The sequence below is a fragment of the Cyprinus carpio genome, chromosome B20 (assembly GCF_018340385.1).
Source record: "Cyprinus carpio isolate SPL01 chromosome B20, ASM1834038v1, whole genome shotgun sequence".
Lineage (NCBI taxonomy): Eukaryota > Metazoa > Chordata > Actinopteri > Cypriniformes > Cyprinidae > Cyprinus > Cyprinus carpio.
The window spans coordinates 15,554,884-15,577,030 of NC_056616.1; the positions used below are offsets into that span (position 1 = coordinate 15,554,884).

General features: G+C 38.1%; 2 protein-coding genes across 3 annotated transcripts in view; one reads left to right on the forward strand and one right to left on the reverse strand.

Moving 5' to 3' along the window:
- Window positions 1–843: 843 nt before the first annotated feature.
- Window positions 844–2,817, forward strand: LOC109113753 (forkhead box C1-B). 2 transcript variants are annotated; one of them, XM_042747459.1, is made up of 2 exons: window positions 844–1,020; window positions 1,115–2,817. In XM_042747459.1, exon 2 carries the CDS (start codon window positions 1,142–1,144, stop codon window positions 2,441–2,443), a length of 1,302 nt encoding a protein of 433 aa, XP_042603393.1. In that variant the 5' UTR covers window positions 844–1,020; window positions 1,115–1,141; the 3' UTR covers window positions 2,444–2,817. The 2 variants fall into 2 exon arrangements, with proteins under 2 accessions (XP_042603393.1, XP_018982115.1); XM_019126570.2 differs by having other exon boundaries at window positions 1,118–2,817.
- Window positions 2,818–7,572: 4,755 nt separating this feature from the next.
- LOC109044843 (GDP-mannose 4,6 dehydratase) overlaps window positions 7,573–22,147 on the reverse strand; it is a 64,232-nt gene continuing 49,657 nt past the window's right edge. The window contains exons 8-11 of the mRNA XM_042746530.1: window positions 18,926–19,044; window positions 18,612–18,708; window positions 8,182–8,250; window positions 7,573–8,086 (exon numbers count right to left, since the gene is read on the reverse strand). Coding sequence (XP_042602464.1) covers window positions 8,024–8,086; window positions 8,182–8,250; window positions 18,612–18,708; window positions 18,926–19,044 — 348 coding nt within the window. The 3' untranslated portion in view covers window positions 7,573–8,023. The remainder of the gene's footprint in view (window positions 8,087–8,181; window positions 8,251–18,611; window positions 18,709–18,925; window positions 19,045–22,147) is intronic.

Sequence of the window (22,147 nt, forward strand, 5' to 3'; positions counted from 1 at the left end):
TTTTATATTTATGTGCAAATGATAAACACATTTAATATTAAATACGTAAAACAGTTGGTCAGCAAATATATTGCCCGTTGTCACTACAGTTATCTAACAAAATGCCAAATTTCTATCAATAGTAGCTTTCCTTCATTTTCATTGCCATGATAAAGAAAAACGGAAACCTTAAGCTATTATTAACACTGAGACGACATGCTTAACACTTAAAGAAAATTATAGCAGCACTGAAGTGTAAACGCACTGACACGCTCCAACAAAGAATAGGTGCAAAGCACAATTTGGGTGGCTTTTCGTCCATCTAGCACCTAAAAGGACACATTGCTTCATTGACACCTTTTGGCCAGCATAGATTTGCTTTGCTCTTAAGCAGTACATTTGTTTCTGAAAAACAAACACCGCTTTACTTCACCCCAAATGAATCCTGACACGTGAACGAAAACAGGGAGCCATTCTTGGTCGACGGGCCGTCTGCAACTCTGTAAAAACACGAGACATCTTTACAAATATTATAAATCTGTTTTACCTCCTGTTTTTAATATCGACCATGTACTTTTATACAAAGCATGCCCTTTCACACCCTGCAGCAGATGTCAGCGATTCTATTTATTTCACGTCTTAAGCAGCCCGAGGATGTGAGAATTTTCTCGTTTTCTGTCAACATTTCTACTCTTTCCGTGTGTTTGCGTCTTCCTTATCCTTAAGTCAAGGGTAGACTATGCCTATACCCAGAGGGAAAAGGTCTTCGGGTACAGTCTTTCCACAAACAGTTCTCGAGCGCTTATTGGTCGTGAGATGAGTTTAGGGAGGAGCGCTGAGCTCAGCCAAAAGGCAGAATTGGTAATTCGGTGAAAAAGTCCCTGTGAAGTGACGGATGCGGGAAGTTCACAGGTTTTCTCTATTCACTGCCTTCTCCACATAAGAGCTTTGCTTCACGTTCGCCTGCACAGCGAAGACCTGAAAATCCGCTTGGGAAGAAACTTTGAATGAAAGATTTGAGACAAGACACTGAAGGAAAAGGTGAAAGTGACGAACCTTGGAATTAATTTTCTTCTCGAAGTGAATTAAGACGTCTGCCTAGGTTTTAACCTTCTTTATCTCTGTTCGTCCGCAGCAGGAGAGCGTTGGAGAGAGGGGTACGATGCAGGCGCGCTACCCCGTGTCTAGCCAAAGCCCTCTAGGCGTAGTGCCTTATATCACCGGGGATCAAGGCTTTTATCGAGCCGCTGCCGGGGGTGGATATACCGGTATGCCTGCGCCTATGAGCATGTACTCTCACGCAGCGCACGAGCAGTACCCCGGCGGCATGGCCCGCGCATATGGGCCGTACGCCCCTGCGCAGCAGCCCAAGGACATGGTGAAACCTCCTTATAGCTACATCGCGCTCATCACCATGGCCATCCAGAACTCAGCCGACAAAAAGATCACTCTGAATGGGATCTACCAGTTTATCATGGAGCGCTTTCCATTTTACAGGGACAATAAGCAAGGCTGGCAGAACAGCATACGACATAATTTGTCGCTCAACGAGTGCTTTGTCAAGGTGCCAAGAGATGATAAGAAGCCAGGTAAGGGCAGCTACTGGACTCTAGACCCGGACTCATATAACATGTTTGAAAACGGCAGCTTCTTGCGACGGAGGCGCCGCTTCAAGAAGAAGGACGTGCTGAAGGACCGAGAGGAGCGGGACCGGCAGGGCAAAGACAACCAGGGACAAGCGTGCGAGCAAGACGCGCAGCAGCCAGTGAAGCTCCGGGATATAAAGACCGAGAACGGGGCCTGCACGCCCCCGCATGACAGCACTCCACCCCTCAGCACCGTGCCTAAAACGGAGAGTCCAGACAGGAGCGGTGGGAGTGCGTGTAGCGGGAGTCCTCAGTCGCAAACCCCACAACAGGCCTTTAGTATGGATACAATCATGACCGGGCTACGCGGCTCCCCGCAGCACGCGGCTGAGCTGCCGGCCTCTCGCGCCGCGCTGCCAAGCTCGGTGTCTCTGACCTACTCGCCGTCCCCGCAGCCCGCCCATTACAGTCCACCCTGCGGCCAGCCCGCCACTTACCACTGCAATATGCAAGCGACGAGCCTGTACACAGGGGAGCGCGGCCACGGGGATGACACTTTACCGGAATACACAAACACGACAGGCGCCTCCTCTATCTCACACCCCCACCAGAGCTCGAGCCAGGAGAGCCAGCACTTGCAGCAGAACCGACTGGCGCCCTGGTACCTCAGTCAGTCCGGAGAGCTGGGGCACCTGAGCGCGAGCTATCCCGGCCAGCAGCAAAACTTTCACGCGGTGCGCGAGATGTTCGAGACGCAACGGATAGCTCTGAACAGCTCTCCGGTGACCGGAAGCAATAGCTGTCAAATGGCTTTCCCGTCCAGTCAGCCACTCTACCGGGCTTCCGGAGCCTTTGTATACGACTGCAGCAAGTTCTGACCAAACGTTTCATGAATTTCAAAATTGTTTAATATATATTTGTATTATTTGCCATGTGTTTGTAATTTAAGGAAGCTTTTAGGTCAGTGAACTCGGGCTGATATGCGAGTTTGTGTTGGTAATAGAATAATTCCGCTGCACATAAACATTCTCTCCCTGCTCGTCCATCAAGATAGATAAAAAGAAAATGTGTTAATTTATTTCACGCAAGAGCAGGTGGACCAACTTTGCAAGAAAATGTCTTAAGTATTTATAATCAATTCAGTATAGAAAGGTAACGAGTGTACAACTGAGTTACAGTTTTTTTCTTATACCTTTTGGAAATATCTAAAGTTACTATTTGTTTAATAAATTGTCGTCTTGTTGGAGTTAAACTCTCGAGTGATTTATCAATTGGTAATGCCTGTTGAACCCATTATTTACTAAAATGAATGTCAAAGCTTGTTATTGATTAGCGGCCACAAAAAGCTAGGAATAGCATAATTTTAAAAACGTTGTTCAAACATAGCTGGCTAGCAAATATTTGCCAATTTTCTTATTTTCCTCCAAAAAATATTTGGCTCTTAATAAGGCATTCCTTGGACGGGGGTGGGGGTGGGGGTCAAAAGGTTTAAAAACATCTGGAAATTATTATTTTTTCACTTATGCGTGCAAGGAGTCTTTAAATTGTTCCTAACCTAAAAATGCATTTACTAACAACAAAAACAATATTTAATAATAACTATTATAAACACTTGACACATTTTCAATGATCAATAGTGCTTTATAGACAATTTTTTTAAATGTAAATAAACAAAAATAATCGAGCACTTTATTTGACAGAACGTTGTTTTAACTATAAATCACTTAACGAGTAATGTTCGTAATTTTTACAGCTTGATAAACGTCCTATGTGTTCCTATGTAATTTGTTTCTCAACTAATACTTTAGAGAAATATATATTTATAGGGAATAAATATGTTTCTAGTTTTAATATGATAAAAAATATTTTACTGAGATATATATTGCAGTCTTGTTTTATTTACGCTATTTAGTTCAGCGTTTTTGCTGTGTTCTCTTTTTATAATGTTGGCACACTGGAGTCAACTGCACTTTTGCAATCTTGCGGAATGTAGACAACCATTGTCTTTGATAGAAGTTTTCATTTGTAAACACATAATAGATTAAAAAGCAGATAAACAGCAGATGAAAGAATTGCTGTAGGCCAGACATGTTGAGCCAGTCATGTAAAATATGGGCTTGATAAATTAAATGATTAATTCAGCCAGAACCTCCAAACAAAAGCATTCTACTCGGTATGTGACTCAGTGCTTTGTTGATTTCTGCGTTGCTTTTTTAGCATACAGTAAATGTAAAACAAATAGGCCTATACCTATACGTCGATATGTTTTAACTCAAGATAGGCCTACGGACACAAACCAAATAACGAATTACTCTATTTAACATTTCAGTGTAATTGAAATAAGATTGATAATTTTCTAATTTTGATTTGTTGCCCTGATACATACTCAGCAATATTTAAATATGCAGTTGCGCACACCGACGTGTAAAGCTTCTTGCAGTCATCGAAAGCAGAAACTGTGGGCCTTGCAGAGCAGCGCTTGTATTTATTTGGTGTATAATTGGCCCCGTAACTGATTTGGTGTTTTGTGATTATATAAACGCTGGGACTAAATAAGGTTGCTCATGATTCACAGATACGGTTTGAGTAGGTCTCAAGTGTAAATCAAGAGAAACAAATTAGGAGAAACAGGAAGAAAGATGAAAAAAGACAGAAAGAGAGAAAAACCTGTGAATAACTTTTACAGCGTTAAGTCTGTAAGTATCGTTGCAAGGTCAGCTCGAGGCGATTTAACTTTGTATGAAAGGCTTAAGTGGCAAATGCATTACAGGTGCGCGCGGGCAGTGTTAGGGGCTCGTGCCAGTGAAAAGGTGTCTTTGTTGTGATCAGCTGCGTGTTTCAGGGTTGAGTTGCGCGCGAGGGGAATATGATACAGCAGAGAAAGCCTTATTAACGTGGCACGTTTTAACCAGATGCAGATCTCATAACATGCCTGAGAAGTATGTTTGTTTGTTTATTTTAAATCGATGTGTATCATGCGTGATATCCTGTGATGGGTATATTTTACCATTTCCTGATACATTTTGCGGTCTCTTTAACTTAGATAAATGTAGGACAGTCTGTCCAACATAATTTTCAATAGTGTTTAAGTGCGTTTTGCGAGGTGCTGCTAATTTATTATAAACTAATTCAACGGTTTGTATTATAATAAACAGCTCGTTTTTTTAAATAGCCTAATAATAATAATAGTAGGCTAAGTAGAAATATTGATGTATTATAACAACAACAATAATAAAACAAAATAGTATACATAAAATTAAAAAGCAAGGAAATATAAGCTACGTAATTTTAGAGTCTATTTATATTCAACACTATAAAAAGTAAAATATGATTTGATCTGGCAAACAACAAACTGACTAGAACTCTAGGCCTGATTTACCTCGGCCTAAATCACATTATGTGAACAATTTTGTTGGAAGAAAACATATTTGCTAAATGGTAGCAATTAAGTTACAGTATCTATATAAATTAACATCTTATGTGATTTATTTCTTCTTTTTTTTGCCTTGTGAAGAAGTGCTGTGCTCCCAATTAAAAAAAAAAAATCTTTAGTGTTATGATACGTTAGCTACTTTAAATGCCACATTAAAACGTTCTTAATATTTCCTACATATTTATATAAAAGTTAAATAAATATTTAACAATAATTCAAAACCTTGTTAACATAGGCTATATAACAATAAAATATAGGCTACTACTAATTTGTTGCAGCGCTTCTGACGAAGGCGATTGCTTTTAAATGTTAAACGTTTAAATCTTAGACATTAATAATAATTATATAAAATTATTTTTCTCACGGACAATATCGGAATGGCAAATTAAACTCCAATAAAGTAAACACAATGCCGTGGACTGTGAGAAAAGGTCGAGAAGCTTATCACGGATTATCTGCTTGACGATGAAAAATAAACACAAGAGAAACAGACACGAGTTTACCTTGACAGAGTGGATTTAAACTAAATGATTTTCTTCTGCGTTGCAAAAATGTCAATGGATAAAAGTGTGAAACGAGAAATTGTGAGTTAAAGTTCCTTATCAGTGAAATCCTAATGCTTGACACTATCAAAGCAAATAATTCCTGCTGTTCCAAGATATAATACAGAAACAAATAAACAATACCGAACAAAGGCTGAGATTAATTATAATACTAAGCAAGTTCACTGAAATATAAAAGCAATATAAATGAAATATGATATATAACAGCATAAAATATAATTATAAAATAAATTATGAGAGAATATAAATTAACGACAGAATAACACTACATAAAATTATCCATATTGCTATAAATTATTTTAAACAACATTTAATTATTAAACATTTAAAAATTACGGGCCTATTTTTAAATAACATTAATTTATTAAAACCCGCCAATAAACTTCATTTCAGGACTTTTGGAAGCAGTGAGCAAACCAGCTGAGTTCCGTGCATTTTTAATTAATTACAAATCTTTTGAGATAACTGACAGAGAATATAAATAAAGCATTATATTACATTTTTGCTTTTAAGTGGTTTTTACGTCCCTTAAATTTTTATTATACTTTAATTTGATGGTCCAGTTGAATTTCACGTTTCTTAGCTTTTACGGGAACATAAGCAGGGTAGTCCAACAAAATACCAGAAACGTCCCCCTCTCAAGCGTAAAAAAATTAATTCGCCGGTAGCCTAGCTATATATAATGTAGTTAGTGGCTGCTCGCGGCCCGTGCACCTGAATGCGGTAGATCCCGCGACCCAGGCCAGTTGAGAAGTGCTTTTTGCGCTCGCGGACCGGCGAGTCACCGTCTGGTTCCAATCAGGCCCGCGTGCTCACACTGCTGCGCTGTTTGAGGCGCTTAAATGGCACTCCACTGGCTCGAGATGCCGTCTCAAAAACACAAATACACATACATCAACCGCCCCCACTATCGCCTGTCTTACGAGGGTCTCAAAGACCCCACTTTCTTGGACGTCGGTGTCAAATGACCTTCATTTAGCACTTCGAATAGACCAGAATATCCGTGGCCTCTTGAGTTGTTTAAAAGAAACTGATTTTACCGGGTCTCTCTCTCCTCGCTTGAGGACACTTACGCTGACAGAGGTCTCTTGAATCTGTTGTTACTTTGATGAGGACAACCGTGTCGCCATTACAAATAAACACGGCGGAAGATTTTCGCACACAGAGAAATGTCTGCACTGTCAGGGTTCAGTGGCCCAGCTGCGCCCGACGTCAGAGGTGATTAAACATGAGCTGCTTTTACAAGGCCGAGTTACTGCTCCCTCAGCTGCGCGCGGTCGGCCGCGCTCGAGCATCTGGAACGAAGGAGCGCGAGGCCTCGAGGACGCCCGTTTGCCGCCGAATACAAGAGAGCACTTGTGCTCGGTGACCGCCGGGCAACCCGCGAGAGCTGGCACGAGCCTCTATCTGACGCATTTCACTGTATGTTTAACTTCTGAGGCGAGAGAAAATGACACTGAAAAGCTGAGAGTTATTTTCAAAATTATGTTTACTGATTGTTACCATGTAAGCTCAAGCTTTTTGCTTACCGAGTCAGCAATATTAGCTAATATTCTATCTATAATGTTGTTCTGTTTAATAGCATATAGTAGGCTAAATTATAGGAAACAACTGTTTGCACATGTAAAACCCAACGGTTCACAACCAGGAGGTCTAAAGGAGTACTTAAAATACGAGAATAAAATAAAATACTAAAACCATAATGAACATATAAACCTACATATTTATGTTAATCTAACCACCCCCATCAAGAATTTTTTTTTAAATGTTTTTTTTTTTTTAACTATGAAAATTACAATATTATTTGTGGTTGATTCTATTCATCTATTCTTTCATACTATATTTTTTCCTAATATGTTAATAAAAGTGTGAAAACAAGCAGTTCTATAATTTTCTACCATAAGCTATATTGTCTTGAGCAATGGGGGACCTTGGAGTCAAAAGGGGTTGAGAAACACAAACAAACACACTCAAATGACTCTTCTGAGATTTTACACACATTACACCTGGATTTTAAAATTTCAGTTTGTATTTGCATTTTAAATAATCAGGAAACAATTTTTGAAGATCCAACCAAATAATGTCATCACTTCAGTTTAAGAAATCACATGAATAAAACAGCAAACAGCTTTAAAAAGCTCTACAAACCCTTTAATCCCTTATTTATACATTTTTTCATGATTATGAATAAAAACGGCTTTATAAAAATGGATAAAAATCATTTAGACAGAAGACGAACTAAAAATCCATACACAATCTTAAATATGACGGTATTAAGGAACAGAGAAAGGCAACAGCGGGGACCCTCAAAACACAGTGAAACTGAGATCAGAAAGCTAAAGCAGCAGAGAAAATGACAGACGGAGGAACAGAAATGCAGCTGAATGCTTCTTCCAGTGATCAAACACACAAACACATGACAACCTCCTCTTTGGCATGCGTGGAGATGAAGGCGTGGGGGCTCAGGCATTCGGGTTGTTCCGCATGAGCTCGATGTCCGCGTCCACCATTTCTTTAACAAGCTCCTGTTGGAATACACACATACACACACACACCGATTATTTCTCAATCTCCAGTGCACTGGAAGTGAACTGCTTTGATTTTTTACAGGAACGCTCACCTCGAACGTCACACGTGGTTTCCAGCCGATGATCTTCAAGGCTTTGGAACTGTCTCCCTGTAAGAAGTCCTAGAAAAAGACAGAAAGAGAGTGAAAAACAATGATGACGAAGAAAAAAAAAAAACACAAAGGGGTGGTTTAGTCCTTCTTTATTAACTGGACCTCCCAACCTGTACCCTCCCACACCCCACACACACACTCTTCTTCACGCTCACACACCCACATACAACTGCCAGCACCACACACACAGGTGTCAAGCTCTGTGTCTCGGGGGGAAGGTGAGGGCCGAGGCAGGCCATCCGTCCAGCACCCCCTCTTTTCCAGCCCTCTCTCAGTGCCAGAGCATGATGGATTATGTGACTCTCATGGCCTAACCCCTTCTGTTCTCCTGCTGGGACGGCAAAACTCACACCCACACACACACATTTATAGGTGCTTCTCAGGGTGGCAGTAAAGAGTTTGAGGGTGTCCTTGCTGCTGATCTGATTACACAAGGAGCCAGAACACACACACACACACACACACACACACACACACACACACACACACACACACACACAAACACACACACTTCTGTGCCTTTGACAAATGAGAGCTCTTGTTCCAAAAGCCCATATTTTTATGTTGAACCCTGAGAAGTTACAGTCACTAGCTCATGGTTCCATTTTAGCTCCACTTAAATCATTTAAATGACATAACCATATTTTAAAGACTAATTAGCGAAATAGCATTCATTTATCAACATACGAAACAGCATGCAACCATCATAATCAAGATACGTATTAATGCAGCATATTAATCATAATTAGTCTTCACTTTTCTGAAAGTTAAATTAACATCAGCTGCTTTTGTCACCCATCCAAGTCTTCACATGCAAACAACTACAGTACTGTGTCCTGACAATGTAAGTTTACAAAGTGTTTGCGAGGAAGGAAAACTAAAACGGTATTAATTCGATGAAGCCGAAGCATTACGTGTGCATGTGAATCATTCGTTGTGTGCAATAGCTCTTGCTGTTAAATAGAAAGTCAGCAAGTCAAGACAAATCAAAGGCGCAGTGGAAGTTCACAAGCAGATTTTAGTTTCAAACACTGGTTGTTTATGCTTGTTTAAAGAAGATATCTATATGCATCAGGGTTTAAAATAGAAGCCGCACCTGCATGTATAGTAAATATAATGGAAATAAATAATACATTAAAGTGATAATCATCATCTGGGTGCATTTTTATTGTGTGTGACTGAGCACTTAACGTAAAGGAATTCAGGACTTTTGAAAAGACAGACCTTCACAAACATCAAGCAACTTTTGTTAACTTGACATGTGAGACTCTAAAATTACTATATGCATGCACGTTTCAGTGAGTTTTAATATCTCTGAGACATGCATCAGGAAAAACAGGCACACAAACAGAGCACTGTTGCCGGACAGTGGAGTCAGAGGTCAAATCCACAACAGCAATACGTCCAGATCAACAAAAGGAGGGGTCAAACTTCCTTTATTAACAAACAAACAAATTAATTATTTTATATTTTATATACATTACATTGATCAAAAGTGATAAAGACTTTTATCTGTTTCAAATAAATGCTGTTTTCTAAAAACTTTCTTATTAATCAAAGAATCCTGAAATCTCTGTATATTTATATTTGGCAGCAAAACCTTTCAGTTCCAACACTGATAATAAGCAATGTATCTTAAGTACCAAATGATCATATTATAATGATTTATGAAGGATCATGTGACACTAAAGACTGGAGTAATGATGCTGATTATTCAGCTTTGCCATCATAAAAAAAATAATTGTAAAATATATTAAAAATATTTTAAATTGTCATAACTTTTCACAATATTACTGTTTTAACTGTACTGTACTGTATACATTGGTGAGCTTAAGAGACGTCTTTATGAAAACACATTTAAAACATTTTTACTGACACCAACATTTTTGAAGGGTACTGTATATGTGTGTGTATGTATATATATATATATATATATATATATATATATATATATATATATATATATATATATATATATATATATATATATATATATATATATATATATATATATATATATATACATATATATATATATACATATACACATACACATATATACATATACACATATACACACACATACATATGTACATACATTATATATATATATATATATATATATATATATATATATATATATATATATATATATATATATATATATATATATATATATATATATAAATATAAAAATGTATAGATATGAATTTAAAAAAATTTAATCTTTTTCATGTGTAAAAGAGACTGAGTACAATGCCGAAAAATCTGAATCAACACGGGGAGAATGTCTCTATCTCAGATTCTTGTTTCAAGTGTTTAATAAATATTTATAAAATCATGTAAACCCTCTCCAGCAAAGAGACACAGGCCCTAAGTGTCTGACACTTTAAATGCACGCGGATGTGAGAGACCTAAGTGCGAGATGAATCCAACTGCACCCTCGAAAGTACATGGTGAAACAGAACGAGATATCCACGGCTGTTCGACAGACTTCGCTATGTGCCATGCAGTTTTGTGTGTGTGATAGTTGTGTTATTTGATGCAGGATGTTTAGGAGGGATCAAAGACTCTAATGATTTCCCATTTCAAACAACAGCCAATCACAGAGCAGAAGAACTATAGAGAGAAACCAAAAGACTGAGTGCAAAAGTACATCTGAATCTATACAACCTAGTGTCAATGTGTTAAAAACCAGGCTTGAATGATGAAAGATCGCAGCATGAAAGCATCTGTATGAGCTACACATACTCAACGGTGTGTTTATTACTGAGGATCTGTGCGTGCTTACATGTGGTATTGGCAGTGTGTTTGAGTGTTTACAAGCCTCAGAGAGCGGTGTCTTTTCAAGCAGTACAAGAGTACAAGAGTGTTCAAGAGTCCTGCCTATCAGCGTGAACATGATTCACCTCATTCAAAGGACCCAGTTACCTTTTCAATTTTTATCTCCCCTCCTTTTACTGTACTTTCACTGTGGGTGGGGGAGATAGAGAACTACATTGTAAAAAATGATCATTATTTTAATGATAAAAATTTTAAAAATGCTATGGTAAAAACCTGTTAATTGGTTACAGTAAGTTCCCTTACTATGTACACTAAAAAAGTATCTTGGGACAGTAAAATACAGTTAAATCGACAGTTTTTGTAAAAAAAAAAAAAAAAAAAAAAAAAACGTACAATGAAAAATAATAAATTGACATTTCCAGAATTTCCTGTGTGATGCACATTTGATGGTTTATCATTGAAGTAACACTTTCTTCTTAGTTTTTCTTAGAGAATATGTAATTTTTTTTTTTATTAAACTGAAATTGTTACATCTGACGTTGTTAAATGTTTTATTTTGTTTATAACATTATGTGCACCTTAATTAAATATTATATATATATATATATATATATATATATATATATATATATATATATATATATATATATATATATATATATATATATATATATATATATATATATATATATATATATTAGGGCTGTCAGTTTAATGTGTTAGCTAATTAAGAAAAAATGTGATGTATGTACATACATGAAAAAAATATATTACATGTGTATATATACATATGTATGTACATATATATGTATTTTTTTTTACACATACACATACACATATAGAAAATATGGTCGTTTGCATTATAAAGATACAAAACAGGTTTTAGTACTACTTTGGTAGGTTGGTATATTAACACTATATCAGTTCATGAAATAATGAAATATACTTTTTTTTAAATCTAAGTAAATCTATATTATTATTATTTTTTTTTAACTGTACATTACATTTAAATTTGCAAACCTAAAATATTACCATGCTACAATATTTTAAGGTAAAGTTGCCATTTTTATTGTAAATTTCACTTTTTTATATAGTGCAACCGAAAAGCACAATACACACATTTAGCTCAATTAAAGACAGTTTCACCCCAAAATAAAAATCCTGTCCTCACTGGACTTTTTGTTCTGCTGCGGAACTCAAAAGATGATATTGGGCTCCAAAACAATAGTGGAATGCACTTTGATTGTATGCACACACACAAAAAAAGTAAACAACTTCTGTGTTTTACAGAAGAAAGTCACACGTTTTTTTTTTTTTTTTTTTTTTTTTAAATGACCTATCACTTTAACACTACTAGAATTATTCTCATGATCTCCTTCACATTTGTAACTCATGTGTGTAATAAAAAAGTGGTCTTGTCTGGAGTGATCGAGAGTGAGAGGAGAGAAGGAGAGAGAGGACAGAGACAGGAATGACATGGAGAGAAAGGAAAATGATGATAAATTGAAAGCTCAGAGAGAAGAGCTGTGTGAAAGTTAAAGAGCGAGAGAGGAGAAAGCTTGAGGGAGAGGGAGCAAGGAATGCGAGGTGTCAGGAGTTCAGCAGTCTGACAGTGTGAGTAAGAGTGCCGAGAGCCAGAGTTAATTACTCAATCAAGATAACGAGCCTGGGACATGCCATTTACAGAGGGCAGCCCACAATTAACCTCCCCTCTCCCACTACACACAGCCGTGAAAGTGCGAACGCGCACACACCCATGAGGTAATTATAACACATGGCACAAACAAACCCAACACTGGTACACAAATTAACACACTTTTTCACATTTACACATTCAAAAACACCTGCTGAAAAAAAAAAGTTTTCTGATTTAATACAGCGCAGGATTGTTTTGATCATTCCAAATGAACAGGCTTGTTTACATAAAACAGTGAATTGCTCATTTTACTTTAAGTAACTAATCTAATTAGTTGCATCTGATTTCAACCTAGTTTAAAGAAATATTCCAGGTTCAATACAAGTTAATCAAAGTCGACAGCACTTGTGGTAAAATACTGATCAATACAAAAATAAAATTTGACTTGTCCCTCCTTTTCCTAAAAAAAAAAAAAAATCACTTTAAATGGATGCGAATGGAGCCGATCTGTAAATGTTAAAATGCTCAGTTACAATAGTAATTTTACTGCTTTTATAAAATTATAAGCATCACATTTTTCCTTTTAAATCCTCCAAAATTGTAAATGTCATTGTAAATGTCTCACCGTAATCTTGATTTGTTTTTGTTTTTTTTAACGTAGAAAATGAGGAACACGCTGAAATGATTTTTTTTGAGGTAATCAACATTAGACAACAAATGCTGTCAAATGATCTTAACTTTTCCTCAACCCTTTAAATGTTGCAAACTTTTAGTTTAGTAATAGACATCCAGTGATGTAATATCTTCACATTCTCTACTGCTTTTGCTCAGAAGGGAATGTCTTTCTTACCTAAACATTTAATAAAAAAATAAAAAAAAAATCACCTGTTTACTGGGGATCTTTACACTTGGCTTGCTTTTTAAGTGTTATATTCTCAACTCTCATTCTTTTTTAAAAGCTCTTTCTCTCTCTTTCCCCTCCGTGGGGCCCAGGGTGGTTCCGCTCAGTCAAAGTCCTTCAGGAAATACCAGAGAGTAGGCCAGGGGAGAACGTACACCCCTCTCTCCCTCTTTATTTTTTTTAGTTCTGTTCTCTCTCTCGACAAGAACGGACTGCAAGACAGAGTAGCATGGTTAAAAAAAGTCCCGGGGCGCGAGGTAAAAAGTGCCATGTAACGTTATGAAAGTGAGTTAAGCTCTACTGTAAAGTGTGATGGAAATAAATGTGGATGTATATATGGTCATCATGAGGAAAATCTGAACAGCAAGAGCGCGGCTTTATTGCAGGTTTGAGTTCTACCTGGCAACCGGCCAGACTCTTTACAACATCATTCACACTCAACTTTAACAACTCTGACCTATTACACTGCATATCACCGTAAAGCTGTCACACAGAGCCAGCCTCTCAACCACAGCAACTATAATACCCAGAAAACCCTAAAGACTGCACTACCCATAAAGCATCACGACAGACAACAGAGGCTTAAGCTCCGCTTAAGGTGGGGGACCTGCCTTCAACAAGCACATAAATCTAAAAACACACAAATGCATGCAGGTCGGTCGGCCACTAAGCTTAAGCCTGAAATAAAATGGATCTTGCATTCAAATTAAAAGCAAAGCTGCAGGTAAGTGATGATGCAGCTGTGTTTTGCATGCTGGTACTATGACGCTCAACATGGGTCAGATAAGACAGACTCCTGCATTCACAGAGTGAGGGCCTCCATGTGTGTGTGTGCTGCTCACTACAGGATGCTTTTTATCTCCCTCCTGACCTCTGCCACAGAGCAGATAAGATCACCCCATCCTGATCCTTGGAGTGAAAGGTCAAAGCCATCTTTCATTCCAACAGAAACCAACAAACATGCATGCGCTTACATGCTACGTAAACACAGCACACAGATCTATACAACATAACAGTGCACGTGTCAATTATATGGTCTACCTACTTATAATGTAATAACATAAACTCTAAAGCAACATCACAGTCATATATTTGGTTTGCAGGGAAGACACATACTGATGTTCCCTAAATGCATTAAATGTAAATGTCTGAAGTAGTTTTATGAGTATAAGGCTAAGGAAACACTGGCTGTCTTATTATAGTATTCTTATTAATTACAACAGCAACAATATTAAAATAACTAAAATAAACAAACAATTTCAGAGGATTTTCTATCAAAGTATTATTATTATTATTATTATTATGAAAAGAATAAGAGAATAAGAAAAAACCCCAAAATGAATTAAGATAATATAATTTTGAATAATTTCTTCTTCAGATTATTATAATTAAATTTTTATATTTAAAAGTATATTTTTAGTGATTTAGTGACGTGACATACAGCCAAGTATGGTGACCCATACTCAGAATTCATGCTCTGCATTTAACCCATCCAAAGTGCACACACACACAGCAGTGAACACACACACAGCAGTGAACACACACAGTGCGCAGCCATTTATGCTGCAGTGCCCGGGGAGCAGTAGGGGGGTTCGGTGCCTTGCTCAAGGGCACCTCAGTCGTGGTATTGCCTGCCCGAGACTCAAACCCACAACCTTAGGGTTAGGAGTCAAACTCTCTAACCATTAGGCCACGACTTCCCCACTGGATTGGGTATATATATATATATATGTGTGTGTGTGTGTGTGTGTGTGTGTGTGTGTGTGTATATATAATATATATATTATTACACACTTAATATTTATTATGTTAATAAAGTACAAAAAAATTAATTCATTGACAGTGAAGATGTTGATGTGCATTTTAAGGGACATTAAATATCAAGACAATGTGCATTTACTATTCTAAAAATACACAATATTGGATGAATGAACAACTGTCTCAAATTTAAATCTGTAAGAAAGACGTGTGTAATTTTGATCTTTGAGTTGCTGGAGGAATCATGTTGACATATGTACCATATAGTCCTAATCTCTGATAATCCACATAATCCCATCATTATGTTGTGGCAATTCCTCAGGGTCGCCAAGTCTGTGAGTTGATTTGATGAAATACACACATGGTGAACTGCAGCCAGTGCAGCTTGTGTGTTTTGTCTATCATCAGCATGCATGCTCACACTTACACTTACTTACTGTACATTACATTTATATTCCTGGCACACACATCCTGAAAGCATTCATATAGATTTCGCTACTTATTTTCAATAATCTTTACCGCATAAGACCCTCAAATCTTGTAAAAAGGCAATTACAAATAATTTAGTCAGCTGAAATTACACCACATAACAAAATAACCACAGCCCAGTATAGCAAAAACAACTTTGAAATGTGCACATAAGTTCAGCAGGGCAAGACATCCATAAAAGGCCCGAGTTACTAAACCAAGCGACTACTGCAAACTCGCCGTTTGCTTTCATTATGCCCTCTCTCGTGCTCCTTTCTCTCTCTCTTTCAAAATGAAAAACGAAAAGAAAAAAACAATAAGGGTTTCCTGGGGACTGTCTGGAAAATAAAAAGTGAAAATGAAAAAAAAAAAAAGCCTTTGGCTAACTTTGGTCCTTCTTCCCCAAAGTGCCTCATAAAAATTGTTTAAATCAGCATCCGAAAGAATGAAATGGATGTGCAAAATCATATTCGCTGAAAGGCAGAGCAAGGACCGCAGGGTTCACGCAGCGGTCTTCAGCGGCCGTCTGGGGGCCACATTCATCAGCTCCAGCCTTCGCTATTAAAAACCCCCTCAATCAGCTAAAAGACAGAGCGCTCAGTTTTTTTTGAAGTGTTCATTATTGAACCCAATTCGCTGCGTCCTTGTGTAAGTGCAAATGAGAGAATAAAAGTAAGCAAGAGAGAAATAAAAGAATGGCTCTCCTGCTGGAGATCATAAAAAAGTTACAGAAATTCGCTCTAATATTTCAAGCTTCATTTAAATCGGGGTATTTCAGGCCTTAAAAGGAAGTTAGCATATTATTTCAACGTGCACACACAGTTTCTTTGTCTGCAAGTAGATGGTGTGTGATGGACAGACAAGGCCAAGCGCATTACCTGCTTTTCTCATTGTGAAGCTAAAGCTACGCATACCTCCTGAAGGAATGTGAGTGAGTGTGTGTCTACTGAAAGAACACATCCAGTGAAAGCGAGATACAGGTTGTATTTGCAGCAAAGCCACGGATGAAATCCTCCCCTACGCACACGCATACGCTCGTTATGAGATTTCTAAAGGTTATGCAAATAAAGACGGCCGATTTGAGTTTCATCATTCGCTCGCAATTTGTGCACATCTAACCACAAGTTACGTCTGGCATGATAGCCATCACTCAGAGGCTTCACATGTTGATTTTGGGAATGATAATAATGCATAGAGCCATTCATCTAGCAGCAGTTTTGGGTGTGACAGTTATTTTTAGCGTTAACGTGGGATCTTTCAGCCAGAAGATTTTTATCTGTCAGTAATTATGCTTTCATAAATCATGCAGGTGTAGTACGAATGAAAATAGATTAGGATGGCTCAAAAACACAGCAGTTCATGTGACGATTGACGATGGTCTCTTTGGAAAAACAGGTAGCGTATTCAGCCCACTGCTTTCCTATTAATAGGTGTGTATTTCATCCAGTTACTCCCTACAGGCGAAGCAAGTGTGTGTGTGTGTGTGCTGGCAAAGAGGAGCAAAAACATAATTACACATTTGAAATTTTAGTAAGATCCTTTTTCTATTCTGTTTCTGCCAGAAAAAGTGATTTGATTAATTACAGGCTTCATCCAACAGATTTTAAAACATGTTCACATGTAGCCTGTGGACAACACATTTGTAAATCTATCGCAAATACACACACTCGTTCTCATTCATCCTTGTAAGTAACCTGCGTCCCGTACTGACACTCCTGCCTCCTGAGGAAATGCAGTGATTTACTTTCTATCACAGAGGTTAAAGGTCAAATTCCCATTTCAGCTCTGTGTTGATGGATGGCCTGTTCGGTTTATGCCTTTTAGAGTGTCTTTAAGTGTCCTGGGCTGATATTATGTAACAGCATTGGGAGGTCATCAAAAACTTGATACCAGAAATATTGAATAGCTTTATACCCGAATAACAGATTTCCGTCTTTCTGCATTGGTTCTTCTGCACTCCTTTTTCTTTCTGTCTAACCTTTATGCTATTTTGTCTTCTAACTGGAAAAGCTCCTTGGAAACACCCCTCTGACCCATACGCAGTAAACACGTGTCTTGGAGAAAACCTCTGATCTGTCAACAATCATTTCATGTGTATGTTTTCTTTACAGATTTAGTGCCCTTTCTCATTCCTGAATGACCACCCACCACACACACACACACACACACACACACACACACACACACACACACACACACACACACACACACACACACACACACACAATCTGACATCTACATGTCAAGTAACGATGGACATTTTAATAATCTTGTCTACTTGAGCACTTCATAGAATAATACATATTTCTTTTTAATTGTTGAACTATGCACATACACTGCTGTCTAAATGTTTGCACTTTAAAAATAATTTTTACTGACCCCCAAACTTTTTAATGGAAGTGTATATAAACAACACTGCATAATTGGCCAACACATAGGGTCTGTCTTATTTGGAAAATTGTTGTATGTTAAGCGACACATTTTTAAGATGTTCTGCCAAGTTAAAAACAAGTTCTTCCAAAAAAAGTCTCAAGACCCCTTCCATTGAGTTATGCAGTGTCTAGCTGTTTTTTGAAATCCTCCCTAGAGATTTGAATTTGAAGTCACAATGAAGTTGTCTAATGATACAAAACAAAGAAATGAAAAAATTATTTCTCTAATGAAAACATAAACAAAGACAACATATTCTCACCACATATCTAGGAGATGTCAACACTTATTGTACAGTAGTCTATGTATGATATGTTGTATTTTCTCACCTCCTAAGGGCACCTTGGATGTTTTCATCTTTTAATACATGGGAAGATATTTGCAGTGACTTACCACTTCAGTTGGCCGATAGTACTTCGGATCCACCTTCACATGAATCTCTCCCGTCTCCTGACATCGGCCCACCTCCTCCTCATTCTTCCCCTCCCACCTAAGTGTGAGAACAAGAGCTTTGAACCCATTCCTTCATTTTATTTGTTTTCCAATTCCGCTGTCACCATATGCTTTACATATTTACAACATTTATGGTGTGTTTGCGTGTTGTTTTGCGGTCCTGTACAGCCTGTCGGCGAATCAACACCAGATGTGCCAGATTAACCAGATGGGCTTAATCTGGGGTAGATGTGTGTGTGTATGCGTGCTCTCACACAATAGTTTTGCCCACGTGTTTGAAGGCCTTCTCCACGAACTCCCGTACACTGTGCACTTCCCCCGTCGCAATGACAAAATCGATAGGCTCCTCCTGCTGCAACATCAGCCACATCGCCTAAAACACACAGAAACAACAAGATCAATATCATTATTATGAAGCACATTCCATTTCAGATGACGCATGTGTGATTGACGATATCATATCAATATGATGACTTCGTATAACAGTATCAAAATAGCTTTATTTTCTCAGGTTCACATTTGAGATCAAGTATCAATACTCCCCCGCATACGCACGACACAGATTCAGCGCAGACAACATCTGCTCCCAGTAGGACGTGCTTTTATGTGGTTACAATCTTACACACACCCAAAAACACAAACACACACGGCCGTCCCCATCCTGACGTCAACACTTGGCCTCATGGGATGCCAATTGTGGGAATAAAGCACAGAGTTCCCAAGTCCATACAACCACTACACGACGACACAAAAGCACAGACTACATCTACATAGCGATCTAGATGAAAGAGAGAGTGCATTTGGAGAAATAAATGGCGAGATACTTAAAACAAGAATGCTTGCCAAGAGGTCAATGAGTGATAGTCTTTTGTCTTTTTTCTCTGGCTTTAGCTCCCTCTTTCTCTCTTCTCTCATACGCATTTTCTGACTCCAGGGCTTTAGTGTTTAGCCAGTTGGCCGAAGAATCGCCCCGTTCCCTTGACAGGACTGTGCTCTTTTCTTCCCCTCAGCTTGATGGAGGGATAAAAACCCCATCAGCACGTTTTATACGCTGCAGTGGGAGCGCCGCACTTGGCCGCTCAACTCATTCATATTTCACTCACTTAAAAAAGCCTCTCAAACGAGATAACAGACAGACAGACAGAAAGAGAAAACCATAAAATGAAACACTGAGGGAATTCACACGGCATCGTGATGGATACAGCTTTGGATTTTATCACAGCACAAAGTCGAAGCAATCAAACTGCATTTTAAACATCTGTAGGTTAATTAAAAATGACTGTTCTACATCACAAACCACTAAACACCCACTGTGAAGGATAAAGATCATGCTCAGAGCTGCTCTGTTTGATTTAGTCTAGTCTAAAATGTAGAAATTCCCACAACACACACATGCAGAGATCAAAAATTATTTTTTTGGCATAAGTAAGAACATTTATTAGCCATAAATATACTTTTTCATTGACCAATAAACTGTTATTTCGCATTATTTTATTAAGTGCAATACATAAACACCCCTGACACACCTGAATGGTTGCAGGCAAGTAAAAATGCCTAATGTAGAAATGTTGCGGTTTTATAAAATATTGAAGTCTGTGCAAGCAGATTTTTAATTAAGAGTATTTATTTTGTCCTAATGACAATTGATTTATTAAACATACTTGTGACAAATAGCTCAAGTCACTGTGTCATTCACAGCTTTCGGTATGTCACAAAAACATGAAGACAACACACTGCAATGATGTTCCTCATATTTTTGTTGAGGAATATTTGTGTGTGTTTTCACAGAGTTCTGGAGAAGATGAATGCCTGACAGTACATTTTCCCCTGAGGTAAAAGTTGTTAGTCACGACAGATGTTTTCTTTAGAAGACGCGTGTCACTGACATCAAGCTTCTTACAGTTTGACATAAACCATATAATGTTGCAAGTAATACAAAGATTTTCCTGTCAGTTGGTGCTGTGAGTGTTAATTCCAATACATAAAATATTTAATAATTACCATGATTACACTATGAGTCACGTAAGGTCAAAAGTCAAGACAAAGCTTTCTATCTTCACCAATACAGCTTCTAAATGATGAAACCTACATGCAACAGAGGTAACAGTGTGTCCATGTGTGAGAGAGAAAGACTGAAGAGAAAACAAGAGGGACAGACATAGAGGTCAAGTGAAGGGAGGAAATGGTCTGCAACGTTCTCTGATCTTATTTTAGTCACCGCAAACAGCATTCTTGGATTTTTCACTCTTTTCTTTCTCTCTTTCTCACACTGATGGCAGAGTGAAGCACTGTAACAGATTCATTCCTGAAAGCCATTATTATTCAGCAACTTTCTGGATTTGTCAGCAAGGAATTTTGTGAAATGTGAGGTGGTTTAGCGCCACTGTAAATGTATCCAACAGGAAAAAATATTCTGAACTGAAACCCGGCTCATACTGTATCTCTTAACATCCCTTGCTTTCCGTCCTTTTCTCTCCATTCCTCCCTCACGGCTCTCTCCAAGGATCATTAGCGCTGTGAGAGACAGCTGAGAGGCCTGCAGCACAGCTCCCTTCCCCTTCCTTCCTGTTCACACACACTCTCTCCTGGCGTTATAGGAGGGGTCTGGACGCTCTGAGGCTCTCTGGCCATTTCAGCCACAAATGTGCAAACTTTGTGTATAAAAAAGAAAAAGTAAGAAGATGCTTTCATCATTTGTGTACATGGTTCGGTAACTCGTATGTGCTTTTGTCCCACAATATCATACTCCTAGGCCTCTAAGGTCTTCAAATAACTTGTTTTTGCCAGGTCCAAGATGATGGTGCCTCTCTGTTGTGGCCCACGCCTCTTAGCTTGCCGCCCCATATTAGATCTCTCCTTCTACTGATGATTTTAAATCCCATTTTAAAGGAACAATTTACACAATTGAAATATTTTCAGAGTTTACTTGTACTATAATCAAAACAAAAATGTATCTGCTTGATCTTAATAAATTAGGTCAATAATATTAATTGCTTTCTAAATAAATGTGATTTGATCGGAATAGAAAAAGAAACTTGTAAAAAAAAAAAAAAAACTCAATACAAAAAAAAAAAAAAATCTGCCTGAAGGGACAGTTCACCCAAAATGAAACATGTCATATTTTTTACCACCCTTTTTTGTGTGTTTCACAGAAGAAAGAAGGTTATACAGGCTTGTTCAGTCCAGCGCCAGGGCTTAGGTCACTTCCCTTCAACACTGGCCAAACACAAAAATGACCATCTGATCCAGGACCCGTGCATGGATCGGTAAACACACGCATACATCTGTTTAAATGATCACTTTAAAGCTCGATGAAAGGGTCACAGAGGGAGAGCAAAATGTGAGGTTCAAGGGCAGTTTCCTTCTCTGGTGAATCAAGGCGTCTCTGAGCTGTCCAAAAATGACATGTATGCCAGTTGGTTTTGAATCTGTGTCAGTGTTCCTCCTGCCATCCGTCCATGCAGGCAAACATAAAC